Source organism: Hydractinia symbiolongicarpus, chromosome 4 (genome assembly GCF_029227915.1).
Source record: "Hydractinia symbiolongicarpus strain clone_291-10 chromosome 4, HSymV2.1, whole genome shotgun sequence".
NCBI classification, from domain to species: Eukaryota; Metazoa; Cnidaria; class Hydrozoa; order Anthoathecata; family Hydractiniidae; genus Hydractinia; species Hydractinia symbiolongicarpus.
In genome coordinates, this window is record NC_079878.1 from 25,235,059 (window position 1) to 25,261,212 (window position 26,154).

At 34.9% G+C, this 26,154-nt stretch overlaps 2 protein-coding genes across 4 annotated transcripts in view; one reads left to right on the forward strand and one right to left on the reverse strand.

Moving 5' to 3' along the window:
* The first annotated feature begins 2,119 nt into the window (after positions 1-2,119).
* Positions 2,120-7,914, forward strand: LOC130642012 (uncharacterized). 2 transcript variants are annotated; one of them, XM_057449079.1, is made up of 5 exons: positions 2,120-2,427; positions 4,402-4,515; positions 4,825-5,076; positions 5,912-6,826; positions 7,544-7,909. In XM_057449079.1, exons 1-5 carry the CDS (start codon positions 2,147-2,149, stop codon positions 7,797-7,799), a joined length of 1,818 nt encoding a protein of 605 aa, XP_057305062.1. In that variant the 5' UTR covers positions 2,120-2,146; the 3' UTR covers positions 7,800-7,909. The 2 variants fall into 2 exon arrangements, with proteins under 2 accessions (XP_057305062.1, XP_057305063.1); XM_057449080.1 differs by lacking the exon at positions 2,120-2,427 and adding an exon at positions 2,654-2,962 and having other exon boundaries at positions 7,544-7,914.
* A 3,733-nt stretch (positions 7,915-11,647) lies between these two features.
* Positions 11,648-26,154, reverse strand: part of LOC130642010 (tyrosine-protein phosphatase non-receptor type 23-like) — a 32,434-nt gene continuing 17,927 nt past the window's right edge. For both annotated transcript variants that reach the window (XM_057449078.1, XM_057449077.1), the window contains 10 exons: positions 21,506-25,962; positions 21,088-21,184; positions 18,883-18,947; positions 18,112-18,381; positions 17,328-17,380; positions 14,084-14,191; positions 13,862-13,938; positions 13,161-13,222; positions 12,962-13,022; positions 11,648-12,659 (listed from right to left, as the gene is read on the reverse strand). In XM_057449078.1, the coding sequence (XP_057305061.1) occupies positions 12,235-12,659; positions 12,962-13,022; positions 13,161-13,222; positions 13,862-13,938; positions 14,084-14,191; positions 17,328-17,380; positions 18,112-18,381; positions 18,883-18,947; positions 21,088-21,184; positions 21,506-25,962 (5,675 nt within the window). In that variant the 3' untranslated portion in view covers positions 11,648-12,234. The remainder of the gene's footprint in view (positions 12,660-12,961; positions 13,023-13,160; positions 13,223-13,861; positions 13,939-14,083; positions 14,192-17,327; positions 17,381-18,111; positions 18,382-18,882; positions 18,948-21,087; positions 21,185-21,505; positions 25,963-26,154) is intronic.

A 26,154-nucleotide genomic window follows, 5' to 3' on the forward strand; every position in this document is an offset into this window, starting at 1 on the left:
TATCATGTAGCAATGAAACCATCAGTCATGCAGCCACTTAATAATTAATTTGTGACTTCCGCCCTATGCTTCTGAAGCGGTGCCCTATCAACAGCATTCTAGCATACGCCTCATATTGAATTACTAGTTATAGCAAATGTTACCATCATTAGTAAAACATCTCCATGTAACATTAACTACACTGACACTGTCAACTTTGCAAAGAAGTGGTTCAAGAGATATGTGAATGCGTTCCTTTTAGCAATCCAACTAGCTAGATTTAGAAAAAAACATTGCAGAATATAACTTCCCCTAGAACAAATATATACTTAAAAAACAGAACACATAAGCAAGCTAAATCTGGCTAGTTTTTCTTCGCATGGAGATAGCTGAACTGCCATCTTTGAATTTTGCGTTACATCATGCATTCTCAGCATTTTTTAAGCGCAGTGGCTATTTATACGTAACCGACTTTATTATTTTTCCGTGATTTCCCTTGCTAACTTCATCAAGGCAAAATGTCCAGGGGAAAGACTTGTTAACTGCGCGAAAAGCCATTGTGACCAATTTGTTAGCCGGTTTTTTTAGCTGTAACTTTTAAGGTGAAATTTGGTCGCTTGGGTGATCCGAGTGGACAAGCGACAATCAATTCTTCATATATCATAGCAAAGTTAAATGACCGACAAAAGAAATCAATATTGCGTACGGCGTAAATGGTGCGAAAAATCAGATGTCACATTTCTTCGTGGTTCCCTCGTAATCTTATACAACAACATTTGTATACAAAGCTGGGCGAAGGGTTTTGACACTCAAAAAAGAAAGACAGACACAAGCCCTAATAAGTAGTGATCGTTTCACCTTTACGCCGGAAACGACACCAATATTTTTGTACTTAACTGAACTGGTAAATACGACAAAAGCTTTCGTGATGCAAATCGTGAAATATTTTTTTTAAAATCGATCTAATAATATGTAGTATCTCACGATATTAGACACAAAAAATATTATTCGCGCAAAAAAATTTAAAAGTTTCTTTGCAGAAGCTACTTTTTGAATTCGAAATATTTTTCACTTCTTCCTATTTAGTTCCTTAGTTTAGAAATTGAATTTTCCAAATTTCTGCCCAATTTGCGCATCGTGTGTCTTTTCTGAAATCGGAAAAGCGATATCTTCGCCTGAGAAGACTTGAGAACGCGGTTGTTAAGATTTTTATCTTTAGTACGATAATACGATTTTCAATAAAGTTAAAAGAAAAAACAAACAAGAAAATCATTTTTAAATCAAAATCAAAAGATACTGACTCACTTCGTGTATAAATTCTAAGAACTTTTTAGCAACCTCCTTTCCAAGGCTATTTTTATATTTTTTAATATTCGAATGGCGCAAAGAAATCATTTTTTCGCGCCGTCCTCACGGACACAGAATTCTGTGTACGTCACGGCTGTTACCCATATATGTCACGTCACGACTGTTACTTATATATGCAAAAGTAGCTCGCTTACATAATCTGCACAGTGCACATTACAAATAGCAAATGCAACACAGCACTCGTCCATACTGAAATCTGAACCCTTTAGTGGTCAATTATAATAAACAATTTTAATAAAAAAAACGAAAAATTGCCCTGGGAAGGAGGTTGAACATTTTTAAACTCGAAGCATAAGTGATGGAACGGAATATGCACACGCGAGTAAAAATGAGTTTGATTTTTGCTCTAGTTTTTAGTTATTATACAAAATGGAGAAACCTTTATTTCACTTTTGACGAATTAAAAGTTTCAATTATCAGTTGATATATTTATATCTACCCCTAATTTTCGCGAAATTTGAAGGATAGACTTTTTACGGTTCTGTTTTTTTCCGCTGCGCACCTAAACCATAGTCAATAATTGAATATGCTATGTATCTGCAACTAAAGAAAAATGGTTGCTAACATAGGATAAGGTTGAAACTTAATAAATAGGTGTTTAAAAAACTTTAACAAACATACAAACTCGTTCCCAGCGCCTCTTAATTTTTTTTTATTGGGAAGCGCTGGGAACGAATTTGACAAATGCAGCTACAAAATAAAATTAGGAAAAAAAATAAACCGTACGTGAAAGTCACGTACGCATAAAACAAAATATGACAGTTCTGTGTCACGTATCAATAGCCGTTTTGGAAACAAAATGGCCGATGCTGAGCATCATGTGCTTGACCTTGCTTCCCCAGTACTTATCAGCGATCGCCCAAACGAATCTAAACCAAAGACTGGTCGAGGACGAAAAAGGAAATACGTTGAGAAGTATGCGTCAGTCGAGTATATTCTTCGTAAAACCATAAAGTTGGATACACTGGTTCATAAAAGGTGGCAAGAACTGCGGGGTGAACTTTCACATAATGAATTTGCTACAAAGCTAATGGACTTGTTTGAATCAACTAAAACGCCCTGTGATTGTCAAAGACATTCGTGAGTGTCTTAAGTTAATAATTTATACATAGATGATTGTTCATCCTAGCTCTACTACGCCTAGCTGCTTCTTCAGAATATTATTAGGCTGTCATTAAAAATATGTTGTGTTTGCGTCCTTGGATTGACTCACTTTTGGTAATAAAAACCCGATTCAGTAAATCGAAAAAAAAACGAAAAATTTTTTTTTTCGGCAGAACTAATTTATGCAAAATTGACAAAAACTCACGAAAATTAATTTCCGTAAAAATTAATCCTTTAGGGTACTCCTGTGGCTACTGACAGTTTACAGGGCGGCAAAAAAATGGTTTACAAACGATGTTAAGTGGCTCTATACTGTTTTGGCCCTGGGAACAAATTTGCCTGCTCCAATCTGAAAATCCCGGGAAAAAATGCCCGACTTATTTTTACGGGGTCTTCAGGACGTGAACATAACATATTTTTGATGGTAGCCTTAAGGTGTCGAATAACCCTGGGAAGGAGGTTGGACGGCTTTAGTAAAAATAAATGTTCCATTCTTCATAAGCTTATACAGGTCGGTGTTTTAAATGCTAACACAAGCATATTATCATAAAATAAAGCAATAAACTTTTTCTGCGTAACTAAACCTCTTCTTTCATCCCCTAATACCAAACCAAATACTTTTAAACGTGACTAGTGCACACCGGTTCTTTAAGCTCAAATTCACTTAAAGAACAGGTAAATTTAAAAATGGCATGTGCGCAATGATATTTATGAAATTGAATGATATTTGTTAACTGAATGAAGTATCAGAGACCTTCTGGATCTCAACAATGCAGTTTTTTGCCAAATAATCAACATGAATGGCATATAAGAGCTAACGGTGCTTTAAGCTGAAAGTGTTCTGAAGCTTAAAGTGCCAGGTTTTTTGCAGAAAAGTTAGTGCTGGTTTTTTGGCAGTGATACTTAGAGAACTGGTGCTGGTGCTTGTTTCTTTATGTAAGATACTCATTAGACTTAGAGTGCCGTTTTTTTTATAGGAGACAAGGTTACCTTAGAGCACTGTTTTTTTCGTAAGAGACAGTGGGCTTAGAGGTTTTTTCGTGAGACTCGACTTAAGGCACCATTTTTTTCAGAAATACTTAGAGTGCTGGGTTTTTTCGTGTGATTGTGGAAGGTTAAGAGCTGACATTCAGTTTGTATGCAAGCGTTGCAAAGATGAGATTATAGAGAATAAAGTATTTCCAGCTTCAATGATCAGTGGCTCACTAGAGATAGTTGAGAACTTCTGTTACTTAGGTGATATATTGGGCATATAGATATATTTGGAAGGGGGTGTTGGAAGAAGTGTTACTTGCAGGATAGGTTCTGCTTGGAAAAAGTTCAGAGAGTTACTTCCTTTGTTGACTAGCAGAGCCCTGTCAATTGAGGTAAAAGGTAGGTTGTATGATGCCTGTGTAATAAGTGTTATGTTGTACGGTAGTGAGACATGGGCAGTGAAGCAGGAAGAGCTTGACCGTATAGAAAGGAATGATATGAGAATGGTTAGGTGGATGTGTAACGCCAGTCTGAGAGACAGAAAGAGTTAAGATGAGCTAAGAAGCAGGCTAAGTATCCGTAGAATTAAAGATGTTATCCAGATAAGAAGATTGAATTGGCTTGGGCACTTGGAAAGAATGGAGGGGGATAATTGGGTAAGAAAGTGTAGAGACTTGATAGTTCCTGAGGCAAAGCCCAGAGTCAGACCGAGGAGGTTATAAGGACAGACTTGATACAGCGGAAGTTGAGTTTATAGATCTAACACAGTTTAGATCAGATTAGAAGAGGGTCATTAATATACCCCGTCCAACCCATGCTAGCATGGAAAACGGACGTTAAGCCGAGAATGATGATGATGATGATGAAAAAATACAATTCATCCCATTTAAAAAATTCGGTTTATTTTTTTGGCAGTGCTAATAGTGAGGCTAAGATATATGAGTCTATTTACTGTGATAATTGTTATACTCTTAGATCTGTTTCAAAAGCTACACAGAGCAGCATTTTGGTGCAAGCATCTTCTTACTGTGATGAAGACATGCCTGATTCACCACTGACTTCTCCAAATCCTCTTCAATCTCTGACAACGTAAGTTTAATTTTTGCAAAACTTACTAAACTTTACTTCCTTAGTCAACCTAAATTTTTCTGACATTTAATAATCTTTATTATACATTGTGCTGCTTCTTATTCCTTGTTTATTTATCATTCTTTGTGGATGTCGAGAATTATTGTAGCACCATTCAAGATACCATAAGGTATACATAAGGTATCATACAAAAAGTTACAAAGTATATATTTATGTAAAAAATAAATAAATAACAAAAAGGGAAGAAAAAAGAAGAGCAATAGTAACGATAACGTAACTTTACATTCTATCACATGTTTATAATCTTAGAAGTTGTGATGAGACTTCAATAAATATCTTCAGAAATCATACCGAGAATGAGAATAAAAAAGAAGATGCACTGGCTGCAGATGGAGACGAACAAAGTACTGAAAATCTGTTTATACTATTGATAGAAGAAAGTGGAATGAAAAAGGAGAATACAGTTTCCAATGAAGATAAAATCAATAAAGTAAGCAGTGCAGAAGAGGAAGGTGGGGAAAAGGTTTTTATGAATGAAAAAGCAAAAGAATCCTACCTAAGGTATGTCTCATATATAATTACTTCAAGAAGAAACATTTTGACGTCGGAAAATGTGAGAGAAGTTTGAAATTTTTTCAAAATACGACAAATTAAATCCAAATTAAATTTGAAACATTTGACCATTTGGCAAATTATATCCATGTCGAATTAAGAATATACAATTCTAATAATCAATTTCTTTGACATATAAAGCATTTGTTGATTTTAAGGCTTTTGACAAAATAACCAATAACGATGAATACATTTTGCGGCTTTTTGCTTTACTAAAACCAATCTTTTAATTTTAACATCTCTCCCTACTTGTGAAATTTAATTCACAACATATGAAACAAAAACCTTTATTTGACAGGAAAAAAGAAAACAGCATTCAACATAGCCCATTCCAACCAATCCATCGCGGTAATACCTTAAAATGTTGATCTAATCTACACACTAACACCAACAACATACCGGCTTCGTACTGTTAGCCTTGAAGGTTGTAAACCAACCCTAAAAAGGTTTTTAGGGAAACTAAAACGAAACCCTTCCTAATGTAAGCCTCGTTGTTGTGGTATCATTTTTGGTTTACAATGCTGCTATTCCTAACATGCTCTGATATAGGTACAACTGATAACTGGTGTTGTAGTGAATGCTATTTTTGTTTGATATTTATCGGTGGGTAGCTTGCATCTCGCCATAATTAAATACGTAAATGCTGCACTGTTTTTAAAAAAATAGCGAATTGACGAGAATGTGATTTAGTGGAGATTGTTAAAGCCACAAATTCCGACAATTTTCTTCCCTTTAAGTAGTCAGGTTTCTATTTTAAATTTTTTTTTAAAATCTAATATTTTAGGTACAAGACTTTACGACCGGACATTTCCGATGGATTGGCAAAGAGTAAATATGACACAGTAATCTCGATGGACGAGTGTGTGTCTAATGAAGTAGAAGTAAACCCACCTTCTGAACTGCAGAGAGCAAGATTACCCACAATACAAAGTAATGATGCGCTAGTCAATCCAGTGAACTATAAGACGTATACAAATAAATCCAATGACAATTCTTCAATTATGAACATTCAGACCAATCCAGTGTTTGGATTACAAGATAGCAATTCACCGGAGACTCATAATTCGCTTTTCAAAAACCCGAATGTTGAGAGTTGTACAAAGATAACAGCAAATTTATTGATGGGTGAGTGTTCATCTAAAGACAGTGAAATTCCGCCATCCGCATCTCCACCATCGGCACCTCCACCGTCGGCACCTTTATCAGTTAGACGCCTGTCAAGTACATTAAATATTTGCACTGATTCATTATTCAAGGACTTAAATTTAGAGAATTATACAAATATTACCAATACAGACAGATTTATAGTCGACAGCAATGTTTTATTTTCACTCTTTCAAAAATGTCGAACACCGGGTTGTGGAGCGAGCGCTATTATTGTGAAAAAAAAGACTCGAGGTGCTGTGTTGTGTGTCAATGTGAAGTGTTCGAGTGGTCATTTTTTCGAGTGGTCCAGCAGTGGCGAGTCAAGAGGATTGTACTCGACGAATTTGCTTCTTTCTGCAGCTACGGTGCTTTCTGGGAATTGGCATCAGAAATTAGAACAATTTTTGAAGTACATGAAGGTAAAATATGTTACTGCTAGATACACGCAACTCATAGAGCGACGATACTTGACACCATCTATTGATGACTTCTATAACAGAATCAAGTCGGACGTTCTTATTAATCCAGAAAAAAGCATGTTTAAATTTTCAAGGTTTGTATAATTTTTATTTCAATATTTATTGAATCGGCAGTAGTCTGTTTTTAAGAAAGACAACGGATTTCTGAAGATTAAGTTTGTTTTTTAAAATTTGATGGATTTCGTAAATTAGTGGAATTGGGTATTTTAGTCTGGAATGGCCTGCTTAAGGAGATCTTTCTAACCGGGATGTTTAAGTCTGATTCTTTGAAAAAGTTGGTTTGTTTCTTCAAACTGAATTAAAGTTGTTAGAGGGTGTTTCCTTTGGACAAATTTTATTCTGACTTCTTTGTCAGAAATGTGTTGTGTTACATGTAGAATGTTTTGAAGACTTTCATTTAAAAGTACACAATCAATTTTCTTTTTATTCCCAATTCTACTAAAACTGTTTTTTCAATTTGGGTAATTACGGGGCTGGAACTAGGTTGTTAAATTTCTCAAAATGGTGTTGTCAATAGTAATGATAAACTTGGGTATAAAATTGTTGTCACTTTTGACCAGAGAAAATCAACGTATCGGATTTGCAATAATTTTTGCGCAAGAATCGGAAAACTGCTCGAAAATTAGAAAATTATTTTACGCGCATCACATTTTCTCGTTCTTCAAAAATGAGCTTAAAGATTAAAAACACGGTATTTTGGCAATACTTTACGTTGAACCATTGTAGAAATTTAAAACGGGACAAAAATAGTATTTTGTCAATTATCATTCGAAGACACATTATTTTTTTAGCAACGTAACTTGTGGCAATAGAGACAAAGTAGCTGAAATCGATCGTTATTTCCAGTTTGATCCAAAATCCTTGACACGTGCTAAGCGTGCACCTCGGAATTCTCTTAAGGGAAAAAAGAAGAAAAAGAAAGCGAAAAAGAAGAAGGATTACTGGTATATTCCGTACTTTCTTGCCAGAATATTGTATCAGCGTGAAATGGACACGTCGAGACTCGCTTCAAAGGAGCGACCGACATTTGTTGAAGACATGCGTTAGTGAAAACTTAGTTTTCAAAACAGAAGAAGTAATATCTGTGAAATATGTAAATATTGTAAGTTATTTTCACACAACTTTAAGAAAATTGATATTTGAAGTGTTAAAAAATGTTTTGAATCCTTTAAAGCGTTCACAAGTTAACATGACCCTGCGTGAGAGGTGGGCCTGAAGCATGAAACAAACAATAAAAAAAATATTGGTGGCGTACTTTTCAGGAAATATTTTTTGTATTTTGTCGGATTTAGTATTTGGGACTTTAAATGAATGCAGTGACAGCAGCTTCTTTTTTTCATTTATCTGACGTAAATGTGGTCTAAACCGATTCGAATGTTTGATATTTACATGCGTGAGAGGCCTTGAGTGAGTCGAATGAGTGTTTGAATGTCATTCGAGCAAAACGTAAACATTCTATCGTTTTGAAATTTTATAATCATGGCGTCTGTTGATGGTGCAAAACGTCGAGCAAAAAAAAAATCTTTTAAAGAGTTGGAAAAAAACTGCTCCAGTACAATACCAACGTGGAAAAAGAACAAAGAAATAATATTTAAACAGTTTAACAATGGGCAGTTATCAAAACGAGTCAAGCCAGAGAAATATGAATATTTTATCCTAAACGGAGAAAGATCTTGTTACCATAAAGAAGAAAAATCCTGCTAAATTTCCGAACTTTCTATTACACGAACTCTCCCTAACTGGAACGATTTTTAATTCCCCGTGGCTATTCCAGTTACCTTATCGGCCTTTTTTACGCCAGTCCCGAATCTGAAAAAACTGTGATCAAAGTTGTCTCATTTCTGTCTTCCTCCTCATCTGAACTTCTATGCCATTTTCTGCGCTTAATTTGTCTACTTCTACTTCTTTATCTTTTTCTCTTGTTTCTGATCCAATTTCCATTTCCAAATCATATTATTCTGTCATATTTGAACTTGCTCAACTTTATTTGCCCAAATGTGGCCTTATTTGCATTGGAGAATCACAATCACAATCGGAATTTCAAGTCCTCCTTCTGCGATGGGCGACATCCTGTGGGTCTGTTCCTGTAATTGAGACTCATTGATGAATGCAATAAAATACGAATCTGGATAACTCATGCGGTATGTGACCAACAGTGACATCCCCTATTCTATCGATTCTTTTTATGACGCCTCTGCAGCAGTATGGATCAATTTTAATTTGTAATTATTTGTCTCTATGAACACCGTGACTTGTTGATGTAAGGCAATGTTCTTCTAAATGGTGTCTCTATACACATGATATCTTCTCCTTCCACTTTCCACTGTGAATTTGTACATGTCGAATACCAAATTAAGAAAACATATATACGTCCAATTGATTTTTTTGAGTTTGCAGTTCCAAAGAATAAACTGATTGTATTTCGAATGTTATGAATGATATTATTTCATTTCAATAAATCTATATTTGAACGTCCGAATTAAGTTTGGAATACGATCCTTCTTTCGTGAAACCTGATTTTGTGCTTTTTAATAACAACGAATAACGTAAACATGGACATAACAAAGTATTTCTGCACATCAAAAAATGAAAAATTGGATGGTTCGCGTTCTTAACATTTCTGTTCCTGGATTGTTCATCTTCTTCAGTACTGACGGCGCAGGCAAGAGCAAAAGAAGAGAAGACAAGTTATGTGAGAGAAAATCAAAAAAAGCAGCAGCTTTTCATGCTTGGAAACATGGAATCCCAGAAGCTCGAAGGTGGACAACGCAAAAGTACCCAAACCTTACGTTCAAAATAAGAACTGTTTAGGATTGGAAAACGAAGTACCAAAAAACCTTTGAATGCAACAAACAAAATTAATATTTCACACTTTGACAAGACAAGGACGGTCAGCCATGGTTAGTGTTACCACCAGAAATGAAAAACTATGAAATGTAAAACTGTGAAGCAATTGGTAACGGGAGGCTAAGCTTACGATGTCCAGAAAAATTGGCAAAGAATAGTGTTAACGTAACGCTCACTACAAAGTGGGCACGAGGAATTCTAAAAGAGACGTGAAGTGAACCCTGCACTTTACGAAGAACTGCCTTTCACTTGGAAAAGAAAAATAGCGACCACCGTTTTTAAAAACTGTAATCGCTAAAAATGATTTTAAATTTTGACCAAACACCACTTGACTGTACAGCGCTATATAAAACAAACTTTACTGAAAGAAGCGCCCATTCAGTACCCATTGCAAATGTTAATGATAAAGTCAAATCACTGGAACATTTTGTGTTAATATTTCAGTCATAATTTTGTCCTTTCAACTTACTTATGCCCTGAGGTGAGATTTATACGTACCCAACAATTACACCAACTTGTTCCAGCCACTGGATATTTCATTTTAAGAGAGCTAAATACTTCCTAGCAGGAAAGGATCAGGATTGGTACGCTGACAAAGCATCAGTTGAATAGAGATGTTGGACCGCGTGGTGTTAAAGTGGATGTTCGCTTAAATATCCTGAAACCCTTGCATGCAATGTGGATCGTTGACATGTATAATCATCTGAAAGCTTTAAAAAAATAATTATTGCCGGTTTCAAAGGAACGTATTTTGGATGCTGTTACAGAAGCCACAAGCTTAGCAAATATGTGCGAAAATTCATTTCAAGACATAAACATTTATATTGATTTATTATTTATATTTGATATTTATGAAAGAATTAAAAAGACTGATGTCAATTTTATTTTATTTATCCAAATTTTCATTAGTTTCTTCCCATATTCCCAAGAATTATATCCAATATACTTCTTAATCCAATATACCCTGGTTACTGATGCCAGGTATGTTAACAAGAGGCCTGAAATTAATGTTCTTTAAAGAAAAAATATCCGAAACACCATACGTAATAAAAAATTAACGCCACTTTTTGTGAACTTTGTCAACTTTTTGGCCCTTTTTACGCCGGCGCTAATTACGCCACCCAGCGAAAATTAACGCCACTCTAAACACCAGGGTAAGAAATGCCAATGTATAGAAAGTCCACTGTATTCAACAAAGTATCTCACACGGGATTTTTCTTATTTATTTTTGACGCAATATTCGTGTGGCGGTACACACTACTAAATACCGCGTCATTATTGTCCCACATGCAGTTTAGAAAATGTTATTTTCTGTTGAGTAAAGCGAAAAAGTATTCTCTCAAATTAACGGACGCCTTTGATTAGCAGATATTACACTAACACCTACCCAATCCTAGCCAGTGTTATTAAAAACTTTCTAAAAAGCGGAAAGTTATTTGCGGAAAACTTTTTATAAACGAAATGAGTATGTTTACCTTTTTTTTTCTATAAAGCGGAAACTTGCAGAAAATGATGCCGAAGATTTTTATTTTTATTGCTATTTGAAATATTTAGAAATAACACAATCATCTTTAGGAAGAGCCTTTAAATTTAATATTTTGGTGATGTGTCAAACAATTATTTTTATCTTTGTCTAGAACATTCCCACATATCTAAAAAAGAAAAAAAGTTCTCGGTATATTAAAGCTTGAAAATAGGCGGACACCTCTAACTAGCGGATAGATATTCCTGAAACAATGGTATAAACCAGAGAGACTGCTGCGGCAATCGCAACAAAACAGAAGCAACAAAACATCGGTAGTTGAAGAGAAAATTGTATGAGAATTTATAAACCGGGTTGTACGTAATTTATGCAAAAATTTAGTTTAGAAGGTAATGATTTAAGGCTGTCTTTATTTTGTTTTTATTTTGTTTTTTGTTCGTTTCCCAGGGCTTCTTTTGCGGCAGCACGTATATCGGAAACCGAAAAAGAATCTTTGGCAGACAAGATTAACAAAGATTATAATTTTGAAAATTTTGAATTTTGCAAAGAAACACACAAAAGTTGCCAAATGTGATTGGGTGTGAAGAAAGACATGGAAACTTTTTTTCTTCATAATAATACAAAACATAACTGTGGAAAGCACATATTTAAAGATTGTTTACGTAAACAAATGTGATGTGATAACAAGCAAAAAAATTAATTTATGTTATAAATTCATTTAAAACTAAAACTTACACACTCTTAGAGAAGACGCTTGAAAGCGGAAAGGAAAAAATTTATAGTAGGGTTACGAATAAAGACGTTTTTTACACATTGAATTTCAGGTTGTTCGCAAGAATTAACAGCTGGAAAAATAGATTAAGTATTGTGAGAAAGAGAATGTCATATTGTAATCATTTTTTTTTTCACTTTAAAATGCATCCCAATTATCCCTACAATTAAGCGCAAGAGAAAAGGATGAAAAGTTCAATATAATTATTAAAAAATAAATGCTTTTGACTAATAAAAAATAGAAAAATTTCAACTAAATACACAAGAATTTATAACACAATGTTTAAATAGGAAAGAAATAGTATAATACAAGAATAATGCAGAATGCTGAAAATTCACAACCTCTCAAAAACCCACATAACGTATGATGATTATCAAAGGTTAATTTTCCGGTACGTTTTCTTGAGTGGGTTCGCTTCCAGTTGTTCTTGGAGACTGAAAGATCTCAGAATTAATTTTAAATTTTGGCGCGCTTGCACTACTACCTTCCGATAAGTCGTCCGCATCTTTGAAGTCAAAGTCTGTCGTCTCGTTATTACTTTCAGCAGTAAGCTTCGCTGATGGCGGCGTGCAGGGTATGATTCCCAAACTAGGATAATTGGGCAACTCTGGTAAATTGGGTGACTGGGCGCCACCGCCAACATCAACGGGCGGTTCAGCTCCACTTAATGGTTCTAAAGATTTGGCGTTCTTCATGTTAAGTAGTTGTTGGCTGGTAGCAGAGAGAAATAACGAGTCATCACCAGTATCAAGTGAACTTGAGCTTTGAAAACTCTGCTGACGAGTGGTTTCTAACTTCATGTTTTCTGTAAAAAAACAAGGATCAGCTGGATCATTGAAGAAAAAATACAGATGTTAAAATATTTTATATTCTTCATTTTTACAAATTACTGATCAAAAAAAAATATCCATTGTAAATTTTTTATTCTCATAATTTGAAAATATGTATCTTCTCCATGCTCGCTTTCTGGAACAAACACGAATGTAAAAAAAAATACGACAAAAAAATAAATATATAAAAAGCTATATATAGACTTCATTCATTTGAACAAAATATCTAAAGAATGAATAAAGTTAAAAGTGGGTTTTGAAGTATAAAAATTTATACCTGTGGACACAAACTGTTGAGCGAAGCAAAGAATAGCTTGATAGCAAAAAATTAGTTGTTCCTGGAATATAAACAAAATGACGACGTCATCATTAGGCCTTTAAATAAAATCTTCGAAAATAAAATAGATCTTAATGACAGTAACAACGAAGAATTATCGATTAATATTAAACCGAGGTACACGGTGGAGATAGCTTACTTTTCGCTGCACCATATGTGGGCGACATTGTCTCAACTTGCGAACAACTCCAGGGATTTGAACTAATGTAAAAAAAAATAACAAATAATAAATGAAAAAAAAGAAACCAACAATAAACGCTCTGCTCTAACAGAAAGTTCCCCAATGGGTTGGAAAACTGGTTAGTGAAGAGTTTTTTATTCATACTCATCATGTGTTTACAATAATCAAAAACTATTTTTAACAACAGTGAGAGGAAGCAATAAATATGAAAGTATAAAAACTCAAGTTTATAAACAAATAGAATATGGAAACTAATGCCAGCAGTATTCACTCTGAATTTGGTTCGTTTTTTCAAAGAAATCTCACCTGGTCATTGAAAAATTGAAAAGGAGTAAATATGTTCGTTGTGGTTGGTATTGGCGAAACTAACTGAATACAAAATCTCAACAAAAATTTTTATAATTATTGGTAAAAATAATAGGTTTCGGTTCTTTGTTCCATAAATTTACTCTCTTTACAACACTCACCAACTAAAAACTCTCCGTGACACTAGACTGGTAGCGCTCGTAACTTCACTAGTTTGACCACAAAAAACGGCGATAAAAAGGGAGGCAATTTGGAAGTTGGGTCAGCTTACGAACAATAATGAAATTAAACCATGCAAACGAAGAGATACATTTTTTTAATAGAAACGGTAGAACAGTAGTATTCATACTTACTCAAGTTATTTTGTCCCTCAATTTCACGAATGGCTGAATATATACAACAAAACGAGCCAGTTCTTCCTACACCAGCACTAAGGAGGAGTGTACATTGAGTTAATCATATTAACCAAAAAAAAACAAAGTATTTTTTTTCCGAAAACTTGTATACACTGTTTACAAGGTATAAATACCAACCAAAAAGAAATTTTATTCATCGAGTCAAAGTTTAAAAATTACCTGCAATGTAGAACAATGGGGTACGCAAATGACGGATCATATTTCTGATAGTACTCATATACCTCCTCGGTGAAAGCAAGCAATTCGTAGGGAGTTTCTGGAGTACCGCTAAAAATTGTTATAAAGTTTATACACAAGTTAATCTGAATTTACGCTCAAGAGCAAAATGGGTCGAAAGAAAACAGGAAAAATACTTAAATCTGATTGGCTATCTGCGAATTATTATTTTGTTTTTAGAATTTTTTCGCTCCAATCCGCCAATCAGATTGCAGAAATCGCAATTATCTTTTCCTTTCATTTTGTTTTAAGTAGAAATTCACCTTCACACTTTAAACAAAATAATTTATTCATATTACATAGCATAATTTATTTAAACTAGTCGTTAGCCCGTCCTTTTTATACCGCATTGCGTGCTTCTTGCTACTTGCGCAGCTAAGCTACCATTTTGTGTGACAGAAAGACGGGCGGACAGACGTATACGGGTATTATAATATAGATTACCATCTAAACTAGCTGTTTCCCGTGGAAGAATCCACTGTATTCCATTTAATTTATGTAGCAGATATGCGTCCATCAAAAAACAAACAATACAGCAGTGCGCATCTTACATCTGCATTATTATATAAATGACCAAAAAAATTAAAGGTTTTCAACAACTGCAGTATTTATGTGACATTTAAAATCTAAATCTACTAAAATTACTTGCTCTGACCATCTGACAAATGCGAAAATTATTCGGAAAGAAGTTTCCAAAAGCATTTCAACATACATCTCACCCATAAAATTTAAATCACTCAAAACGCCACATATATACAAAAAAGCTGATCAATGTCAAACACAAATCTCTCTCATTGTATATGTTAAAATCAGTTAGTTTATTGCAAACCCTGCCAAAGGTTGACACACAATGTGAAAAATAAACAATAAATTGTGCCTCTGACAGAATTTTTTATCTAAGGTGTAAAAAAAGGGATTTGCAAGGACAAATTATAATGCAATAAAACATTATTTGATATATTGCATACAGTCCTTCCTCACCAAACTTTAGACAAAATGCCAACAAAATAACGGTGTTTAAATCTAAAATTAATAAAGTCCTTTTAGCAATTTGCATGCTGTTTTACTATCAATAAAGTAAACAAAATTTCAAATCTCACATAGTATTCTGTCACAAATTTTCATAAAATATATATATAAGTCATAATGAGTCATGTTAAACAACAGCAATCAATCTGTATATAAGTTCATTTTATGTCAATTTTTGCACCAATTTTGCAACACAAAATACAAATTCTAAATAATACTAAAATCTCTTATTTTGGTCCTTCGCATACCAACGGTCTCCCACAAAAGTTTAATCAAAATGTAAAAAATGAGAGGTAACGACAAAATTAAAGTTTGCAAAATTTAACTATTTCAGTACATATATCTACTGCATATGCCCTCTAAAACAATATTTTAATCCAAAATGCCAAAGAAAAACAGTTTGCAACAAAAATCAGTTATTTCGATAATATTGCATACACTCTTTCCTCACAAAAGCTTCACAAACTGTAAAAAAAAGAATGGTTGTAGGGAGTGCTTCTGATTCAACAAAAAAAGGTTTTTTGACATATTGCATCTAGCCCTTACCCATTAAATCTTACACAAAATTTCCAAAACTATATACGATTTAGAACACATCAAATTTAAATCGAGAAGGATCAGTCATTTCGATATATTGCACGAAGTCCTCCCCAGTAAGAATTTATACAAAATATAGAAAAACAAAGCTTGCAAGGTGTAAAATCGAATTCTTCTTCTGTGTATATATATATGGTCCTTCCTCGCAAAATTAACATAAAATGTCAAAAAGGTTCAGATTTAACATCTAACACAACAAAAATCAGTTCTATCAGTATATGTCATGCCATTGTCTTCCACCAAATGTTCCCCTTAAAGTTTCACAGACAGCCTGTAAATTAAAAACAACTAAGATCAGGTATTTGGTCTATTTCATACCATTCTGTTCCAAATAACTTATAAAATGTAAAAATTGAGTGGTAAAACAGAAATGTTAAAAAGAAGAAAAAAATAGCTTACAAAGAGTATAAAATTGAAATCAACAAAGTAGCTCTTTTGGTGTATTAAATATAAGCCATACACACAAAAGTTTACACTAAATGTAAGAAAATGGTTGTGTTTAGTAATTTTAAATTAAGAAAAGTCAGTTCTTTTAGCATGCTGATTAAGGTTCTTGCCCACAATTTGAAACAAATTAAATTTATATACATTTTAAAAATAAGTAATTTCTAAACTTTATTTTCAGAATATTTGGAGGAAAATAACTTCGCAAACCAAAAAAAACCCAGGAAAATGTTTAAAATTTTCAGGGTTAATAACGTTTGATGTGTTTTGTGGGAATATATATACTGGGAATCTTTAGTTTAAAGCTAGCATTAGCTAGCTACAGCAGCTAATAGCTAGTTACTTAAATATAAACTGGAGACTTAGCTAGGTATAAAGAACATGGCTACATATATATATATATATTCCTAGCTAGCTAGCCAGTTGTTGGTGGTGGTTGGCTTTTTATGATGCTAGCTATAAAACATGTCTGGCAACAATAATATAATCAAAACTTAAAATAAAACATGAAAAAACCTTACAGAACCTTGCTATGATTAATTTATAAAACCATGCTCTTCTTCAAATGTTTTTTTAAAGATTTATTTTGAATGAAAGAGTAGAGAATACTCAAAAAGAACAGCCATCTTTTTCGTAAACACAATTTCCGTTTTATGCTAGGAACTTCATTTAACAGTCCGTATGCTTTGTGAATATCTAATACCGTTTCATATGTAGCGATACCTATATGTATATGCTAACCAAGAGTTTTTTGGCATAAGGGTATATATATTTATATCGTTATTAGCAGCGGGTTATATATTTACAGCTTATGTGCGATTTCTATGAAGTACATCCCTAATCTTTTTAGTTAAATTTTAGCGTACAGCCACGTCATAAGAAAGTGACCCGTGATTTCCGTGTCGTGGACTCACAGTTTTACTCACGCAAGGGAATTAATATATAAGATGTTAAAATTCAGGAGAATGGCGTTGACACATGTAGGTATGTTATCAAATACTGTACCCTGGGTTAGGATCAAATTTTTGCCACAACAAAGTAAATGTACTGGCATCTACATTTTCACCACCTAATGGTAGAGTATAACGTATGGTTTAATGAAGTCAAGTGTACTTACTAATCAGGCCATGAAGTGAACTGTAGCTGCTTCACTATCCTAGTGTCATCACCCTATAAATAAATAAATAAATAAATAAATAAAAATAAATAAATAAATAAAAATAAATAAATAAATAAAAATAAATAAATAAAAATAAATAAAAATAAATAAAAATAAATAAATAAATAAATAAAAATAAATAAAAATAAATAAATAAATAAAAATAAATAAATAAAAATAAATAAAAATAAATAAAAATAAATAAATAAATAAATAAAAATAAATAAAAATAAATAAATAAATAAATAAATAAAAATAAATAAATAAATAAATAAATAAATAAATAAATAAATAAATAAATAAATAAATAAATAAATAAATAAATAAATAAATAAATAAATAAATAAATAAATAAATAAATAAATAAATAAATAAATAAACAATTGTTTTTATGTACAGACTTTAACCCTGCTAAATTTTTTTAAAACTCTCAAATTTTAATTGTTTTTTGCCGACGATTTTTTGACTCTGTACACGATTTCTGGCCACCTCAAGATTGGTAAACCTGAACATTGATATCTCAAAGTTAAATGCTCACGAGTTATGGCTAATAGACGGCACGTGGTATTTCGGCCTCGCTTAGACGCCAATTGGCGCACTTTGGAGTGTTAGGATTAATGAGACTTCTAAAAAGCCTTCAACGTACAAATATATGTTAAAGAAGTTGTACGTATACTGTAACAATATGAAAAAGAAGAAGTTGAAACGGCTGACATTAATGAGATGGAACATAAAATCAAACCTTTTTATTTAAAATTGTGAACGTTCTAATTTTCCAAGCAGAGGACACTGTCTCGTCCATCAATATCACCACCATATTACCGTACTCGATAGGAGTGTCGATTTCCTTTTGCCAGTAACGATGACATTTTAGCCTATGACCTTCAATCTCGTTTGTTAGCATGACAATAATAGATGACTTTTGCTCCCATATCATGGTCCAAAAATCCTCAAAGCATTGTGGGATAGGTCCTTGAGTAGCAATGTATCGTGGCGACAGCGGTGTTAAATCCTTAAGGGAAGGTACACATGAATATGATAAAAATAATTTGTTTTTTTTTCTTCAGTGATTGTTTCATAGTAATTTGTAATATAGGGGTTGATGGTAAAATGATTACTTTAAAAGAGGAAACTTTCGCCATTTTGACCCAAATCGCCAAAATAAGAAGTTAGAAAGCTTTAAACGCGAAAATTTATTTCTTCAAATATGTAGGAAATAGGCTAATCGCGCAAGTTAATTTTTATTACTCAATTTTTTCTTTAATCACTGTCATTCATTAAGGATGAAAGTCGTGTCACCGTTAATCAACTCTTTTAAAACCTCCTCAAATAATGATCATTCGCGAAAGTTATTTACCGCAAAAAAAAATAAATCTGTCATTTGCGAAAGCTAATTCTCCTGGCTTCGCGATGTTTTTGATTCGTCAAGGCGTTAAAGTGAAACACATCACGATATGAAATGTGTTTGTTGACGTGTGTTCACTTAAAAGTGTGTACACGAGACAAACCATACCTCGATGAAACTTGCGTTAATATAATCGTTGGGTAGACTTGTAATCTTGACGCTTGTGTGATCCCCTGAAAAAATAGTTACAAAATGTATCATGCATAACAATAACCCGTCTCTCAGACACACAGTGATAACGCTTCTCTATACAAAATAAAAGCTGGAAAATGAGGGACTGCCAATCAAACAATGGAATTATGAATAAGGAAGAAAGCAAGTGGATTTGAGGTTGTCAATATTCTTAAAACTGTGGTGTGTCTTAAACGTAAACAATAAGAATTTGACGACTTCGGAATAAGGAACAGACGGTTTAACGTGAATTCCACCATGTGCTAGCTAATCCTCACCCCTCCATCAGTACAATTTTCTTTCGCTGTGGTTGTGAAAAAATGTGAAAAAGAATATAACCAATCAAAAACGACAATAAAAATAAAAGTCAATTTTTTCTTCTAAAAAACTTCTTTATAAATAAACATCGTACAGGCGGCGACAAGAAGATATAAATAACAGCATCACAAGTAAAGGAGATAAAATACGTCATAAAAATAGCAGCTTCAAACTGGTCCGACATATACGTTTTCGTTAGTATATTCCCTAAATACAAAAGATCAGGAATAACCAAAAATATTATAAACGTCACCACTAACGACGTCGGTATGTAAAACGTCGGATGACGGAAAACTTTGAAGCGTCGGTCTGTTTTACACTTTAATACCGCTACTTTTTTTGAATCGAACACCTCTTGTAATGGTAAAATCTTCATCCTGGTTGATATTACTCTGCACGATGTCTTAATAACGTAACCATATGTAAACAACGCAACAACGAGGAAGAGTGCTTCCAAAGTTGGGTAGAAATAGATATAACAAATTCGAATATAATCCACATTGCAATACTGAAATAAAAAACAAATCGCCAACGCAATGCTGGTACTAAGCACCCACATTGAAGTCATCAAATGGCGGCTTCTTCGTTCGTTCCAGTACAAAGGATACTTTAAGTTGAGGTATAACTCAAAGAATCGATCAATCGTTAAGTAAATCATAGCAAAATAAGAAATCAAGGAAAAGCCAGCCAACTGCACAATTGACACGAAATCCCGACCTGCATCGGACGGAATTAACATAGCCACGCTTTTCACAAGTTCGCAAAACATAACACAGAACTCAGCCAAGCTTAAATTCATCAGGAATATTCTCTGACTACCATTGAGGTTGGGGGAACCACGTAAACAACATAACAGGTACAAGCCAACAGCATGCAAACTCATGCTGACCACACATACAACTAGTTCAATAATATGCAGAATCATGCTTACGACAGCACTTTCAAGAGAAAAAAATTCGCGCCTAAAATAGATGAATCTCTTAATCGAGTATGTGGAACACAGTATGCTTAGAAAGCTATTAATTCTTTGAAGAAGTATTTCTAAAATTTCATCTGGCTACGATGTCAACAAAAAACAGGTGGTTTTCAAACGCTAGTAGATTAAAAACAAGATAGTTTTTAGTTCATTTTCAATTGTTTATTTGAACCCCCTCTAAATATCTTAAACTAGAAGGCTGCGAGTTAAAATTAATGGCTTAACTGGAGGTAGACAGAAGAGATAGTACTAACAGATAATGTAAACACGAGGTTTTTGTTGTTATTTGATTGTTTTTTATCACACTCCAAAAAATGAAAATATCAAAGAAAGATGTTTACATATCGAGACATGCAAATATAACAATACTCACATCGAACATATGGTATAGTGAAAAATAAGTGAGTAATCGTTTGGGTAAAAGAGCAAAGGAGAACAGAAAGTATGCAGCGTTTGGGTAAAAGAGCAAAGGCGAACAGAAAGAACGCACAAATTGAACCAACTACAAGTATTGGTTGCTCCAAGATTTTTGCGAAAAAGCTGCTTCTCATTCATGGGCCCAATCACACAAAGCTCCTGGTTCATTTTCCCGACAAAATGGACAGGGACTCCAGCACTCGGCTATTACATATTGTCAAAGATTTGCTGGCTATTTAAAAAAAGTTAACTTTTGACAAACAAGCTGAGAATCAGCCGTTTTAGTGTTTAGCGAGTTGTAACGATTGGTATTGACAAAGAGAGTCAACACAAACAGAGTTTAGTGCCTAACCTAGTAAAAAAATTTGTAGTATTGTATACACGCAGCTGGCAAATCACACAAAAATTTTATTAATCTCTACATGACTTACAAGGAAGTATATCTCTGTATCTATTCTTTGAAATATTTGATTCACCACCACATGAGGTAAAATTTCGTACGTCAAGAGTTTCAACCTTCGCCAGATCCTAAAAATAATAAAAATTACGTTAAAACAACCGAACAAATAATAACAAAAAAGTAATTCTTTTCATGTTTTAGAAAATTATTTTTTGCTAACGACCACATTCAATTTTTGAGGACACTTTATGAAAGCAAAAGTAATTGACTATGTCCATGTCGACAGACAAAAGAAGTTCAACTACGACCGTCAACACTTCATTTTATATCTGTCATCTGTAACACTGTAACACCAGACGTGTCATTTGACAAATAATACGCAACGACTTAAAGTTAAGTTGTAATCATTCCGTTAAATTTGAGAATCATACAACACTGAAAACACTAACCTTCCAAATCAACCCAAAACCATCTTCGTTTTCATTATCAACAACAGGTTTGCACAAATTCTTGCATTCTTCACGAAGTTTATTCACTGAGACTTCCAACTCTTTGATGTAACTTCTCCAAACAATCTCGTCCGGTTCGCTGACATAAAAAGATAATCTTCCCAATTGACGAGCTAAATGTCTGTGATCAATTAAAGTCGACAGCGATCTCTCTTTATTATCCACATCGTCTAACTGCACCGACTGCTGTGGAATCGGCGAAGAACGTGCAGACAAATTAGGCGAGGATAGATTAGAGACATTAGGTGAGGACTTCGAGCTAGTTTTTCTAGCTATAACAGGAGAAGACCTGGCACTGATTTTTCGAGCAATATTAGGTGTGGATTTTGCGCTGATCTTTCTTCCAGGTGGAGATTTAGCTCCAGCAATACGACTAGCAACATATGCAGGAATTGATGGAGATATAAGAGATGTAGGAGATGAACTGGATGTTGGAGATGGCGTATTTTGATTCGACCTGTTTGTTGATTTATTGTCTTGTTCATTTTCACTTCTGTAGGAGGTATTTTGTTCTATCACCTTGGTTGTGTCTTGTTTATTCTTTTGTTCTGTATTTTTAGTACCACTTGCACAAATCGGTTCGTCTTTATCAGTCGTCGTCACAGCTTCATTACTTTCAGATTTATTATCAACAGTATCGTTCTTTCCTCGCAATGTATCATCTGGCAAGGGAGACGCAGGACCGTCTTCACTCGCGGATATTGCTGGTTCATCATTTCTTGAAACATCAATCACTTTTGGAATAGTTTGTCTCATCTCCGCAGGTTTTTTGTTTTCGGCACTCCTCGGTAAAATCTTATCAATGTCATCATGAGATAGTCCTGTTTCGTCTTCAACATCAACAATACCTTTTTCCACCTGCTCTATCGCTTTTTCATTTTTCTTGTCTACATTGCAAAATTTACTATCCAATGCTGGAATATTCTCCCCACGAAATATATTACTTCGTTCAGGAATATTTTTATCGACTTCATCAGCATTGTCCTTAGGAGAAATATTCTTGCTTTCTTCGTCGCTACGAGGTAAAATCAAATCCGAATTATCACTGGACAAGGAATCAACGGAATTCAGGTTCTTGTTGGACACCAGATCTACTTCTCTCTCGCCCTCTTCTACATTCCTTGGAAATATGAGCATCAGCTCTTCATTATCTATACTGTCTATTTTGGGTTCATAAAAAGGATCATGACCCGACAGGCTCTCTTCAGGAACATTCTGTGGTATAGTACATACTCTGGAAGGAAGTTGAACTGATGCATTAAGATTGGTTGCTTCTAAAGTCACAAGATTCGGCGATGTTGATACGATAGGTCCGTGAATACATCGGTTAGTATCATTTTTAGATACCACGTCGAAGCTTGTGTTAGTATCACTCAGCTCGGTGCAAGAAACCGTAGACACGAGATTACTTTTTATAGTAGTCGAAGAAGCTGTTTGCATAGGCAAAGTTTGTTGGCTTAATGTGGAAATGGTTGGAAGATTTGAAACAGATGACAGAGCTATATTCTTTATAACATCTTTTGTAGTTGTAGAGGTTGTTGTCGTAGTTGCGTTCTCTTCATGGACCAAAGGGTTGACGACAATAATATTTTTATCACGTTTATCATCACTTAGTTGACTTAACGTGTTAGAAAAATGCGTGGTACTCGGCGAGGGAGGAAGATGTTCAGACTGTCTGAGTAAGTTCATGATTATTTGCTGCTGTTCCAAAATAAAATTCTGCTGTTCTTCTTGCTTAGATTTTTGATATTCACTGTGTTTGATTTTGTCTAAGTTTTGTTGGAATTCCTGGTAGTTGTGCTCTTTTATTAAGCCTTTGTGTTCTTTCACTAAATCTTCAATAAGCTTTTGTTGCTCCACGATTTGATTCTGCAAAGTATGAATTTTAGTATCTTCTTCCGACCGTTGCAAATTTTGTTGGTTCTGCAGCATGGTAATCACTTGTTGTTGCTGCAGCAGATATTGTTGCAGTTGAAATTGTTGAAATCCAATTTGTGCAAGCTCCGGATATTGCACCTTGTCTACAGGATCAACAGGTTTACCAAGAATATTTGATATAACAGGATCACTTGAAGGAGACATTGTTGGCTTTGCAGTAAATAACAGACCAGATGATGTCGATGTCACTATCGGACCCACGTACGGTGTGGGGACATTTTGATAGTTAAAAGGTAAATTGTTTGATCCTTGCTGGGCTGGCACTAGAGGAGTCATCAATGGAGACCTAGTGGGTTGCTGTGTGATATTACCAGATTGGATAGTAAATTCATTCAGTAGAGGAACTGCGGGTGCATTAGGTGCAGTTGGAGTAACACGCGATTGGTTGATTACGACAAAGCCACTTGGCACAGCACTATCCGATTGACCAACCACTGTTTTTCTTGGTGTTATTAACTCGGAATATACATCGCCGTGTGTACCAACAGACATAGTCCTTACTATAGGGGGCTGGCTGGTGACGTCGCGTTGAAAAGATTGGCTTGGATATGCAAACATATTAGGTAGCATTTGATGAGAAGAGGTATGATGCATGAAAGTTACGCCAGCATTCCCTTGCGAAATCATAAAATTTTCGTTTTCGATTTTCAGTGGAAAAGAATTTTCCATTGACCTTGGCAAAACAGGAGATAGTTCAGGATTTTCTGATCCAGTCTGCGGCTTTTGATTTCCAGGTTTTTCTGGCATAAGTGGTGCTGGTAGTTTATGTCCGTTAAGTAGTAACGAATCATTTATTGGAACTTGATTAAAGAAAGACTGACTTCCTGAATTAATCGGGTGCTGATGGTTTTGTTGTTGCGAAGGTGTTGCTTGCTGTTGTGGGTCAGATTGCTGATATGACTGCTTCCATGGTTGTTGCAACTGTGTTTGTGGCGAAACAGGTTGATGAGGAGCTATTAAACTCTGCTGAGGTTGTAATGGTTGACGTATTGGCATCTGTTGTCGGAGAAATAGCTGTGAATCGTGGTTTCGTGAATATTGTTGCTGCGGTTGCATTGGTTGTTGTCGAAATTCTTGTGGCTCAACTGGTTTATGGGGAGAAAACTGCTGCGTAGGCTGCAGTGATGGCTGTTGTTGCGGCTGCATGTTTTTTTGATGCGGCAATTGTTTTTCTGAGTGTAATTGTTGTTGTTGGGTAAAAAGCTGTTGTTGTTGTTGTGAGAACGGTTGGGATTGCGGTTGTTGTGGTGGAAAAACATGATGCAGCTGCTGTTGTTGTTGCTGTGGAAACTGCTGACGAGGTTGTATTTGTTGTTGCTGTGGAAACTGTGGACGTGGCTGTCCCTGCAGTGGTATCTGTTGACGTGGATGCATATGTTGTTGCCCTGACAGGTGCAGGCGTGGTTGCATTTGCTGCTGCCGTTGTTGTGGTGGTGATTGCTGACGTGGTTGATTTGGTGTTTGATTTGACGGCTGGAGAGGAAACTGATGCAACTGTTTGATTGGCTGTTGTGGCAACTGTGGTGTATGTTGTGGCAGCTGTGGTGTATGCTGTGGCAGCTGTGATGTATGTTGTTGCAGCTGTGGTGTATGTTGTGGCAGCTGTGGTGTATGTTGTGGCAGCTGTGGTGTATGTTGTGGCAGCTGTGGTGTATGTGGAATCGACTGTGGTAATTGACTTACTGAGTTGGGTGAAGCTTGGTGAGGTGGTCGGAACACTTGTTGTGGCAATCTAGAATGAACGGGTGTTTGTTGCGATGGAAACTGTGACTGTCTAGGTTGAATCTGTTGACGTAAAGATATTTGGTCTTGTGGAAATCGATGGTTAGTAAATGGTTGTTGCATCTGGTGAACTGGACTCTGAGGATAATTCTGTGAGCTGGTCACATTAGATCTATAACCGTCTACACTTGCTGGTTGAGCGCTGTTCAGAGAATTCACTGGTCCATGAAACCTTTGCGGCTCACTTTGTCGCATACTGATAGGTTGTGGTTGTTGTGATCGTATCCCATCGTATCCTTGAACTGATGTAGGCATTCTCATATTAGGTTGGTGAGCAGCCATTGCTTGTGGATTGGGAAATCTATGACCATTTAATTGAGTCTGCCTCAAAGACATGTCAGTGTGAGGTGATCTTGGAACATTTGGTTGTTGCCAAGAATGTGAGGGAGAAATTGGTAATCCTTGTGCACTTGAAAACGGTGATGTGTTTTCTGGTAAGGGTTGTGGCAATCTCGGCTGACCAAAAGGCTCTTGCATCATATTCATTCTAGGGAGGGAAGATTGAGAATTGACCATTCTGGGACCTTGGTAAAGAGCAGGCGATTGATTATGGGGTAGAGTTGGTAATTGAGCTGGCATTTGATTCGGATTGACTTGAAAGTTAGTTATTAAATCAGCTGGCTTGGAAGGATTCATCATAATATTCGGCTTCCGCGCAGTTGGACGAGCAGGAGGACCTAGGAAAAACACGAATGAAATATGCATAACAGGATTACTAAAAAGTACAATCTGGATCAGAGTATGTGTTCTTCCATACAGGTATTATGGGCCTTTTTTATATTCTTTCTTTCTATTTAATTATTATCACGTCGGCATAAAATTACCTACATGAAATGCCATTTGCCTGCCTGATTTGTAAACACATTGGT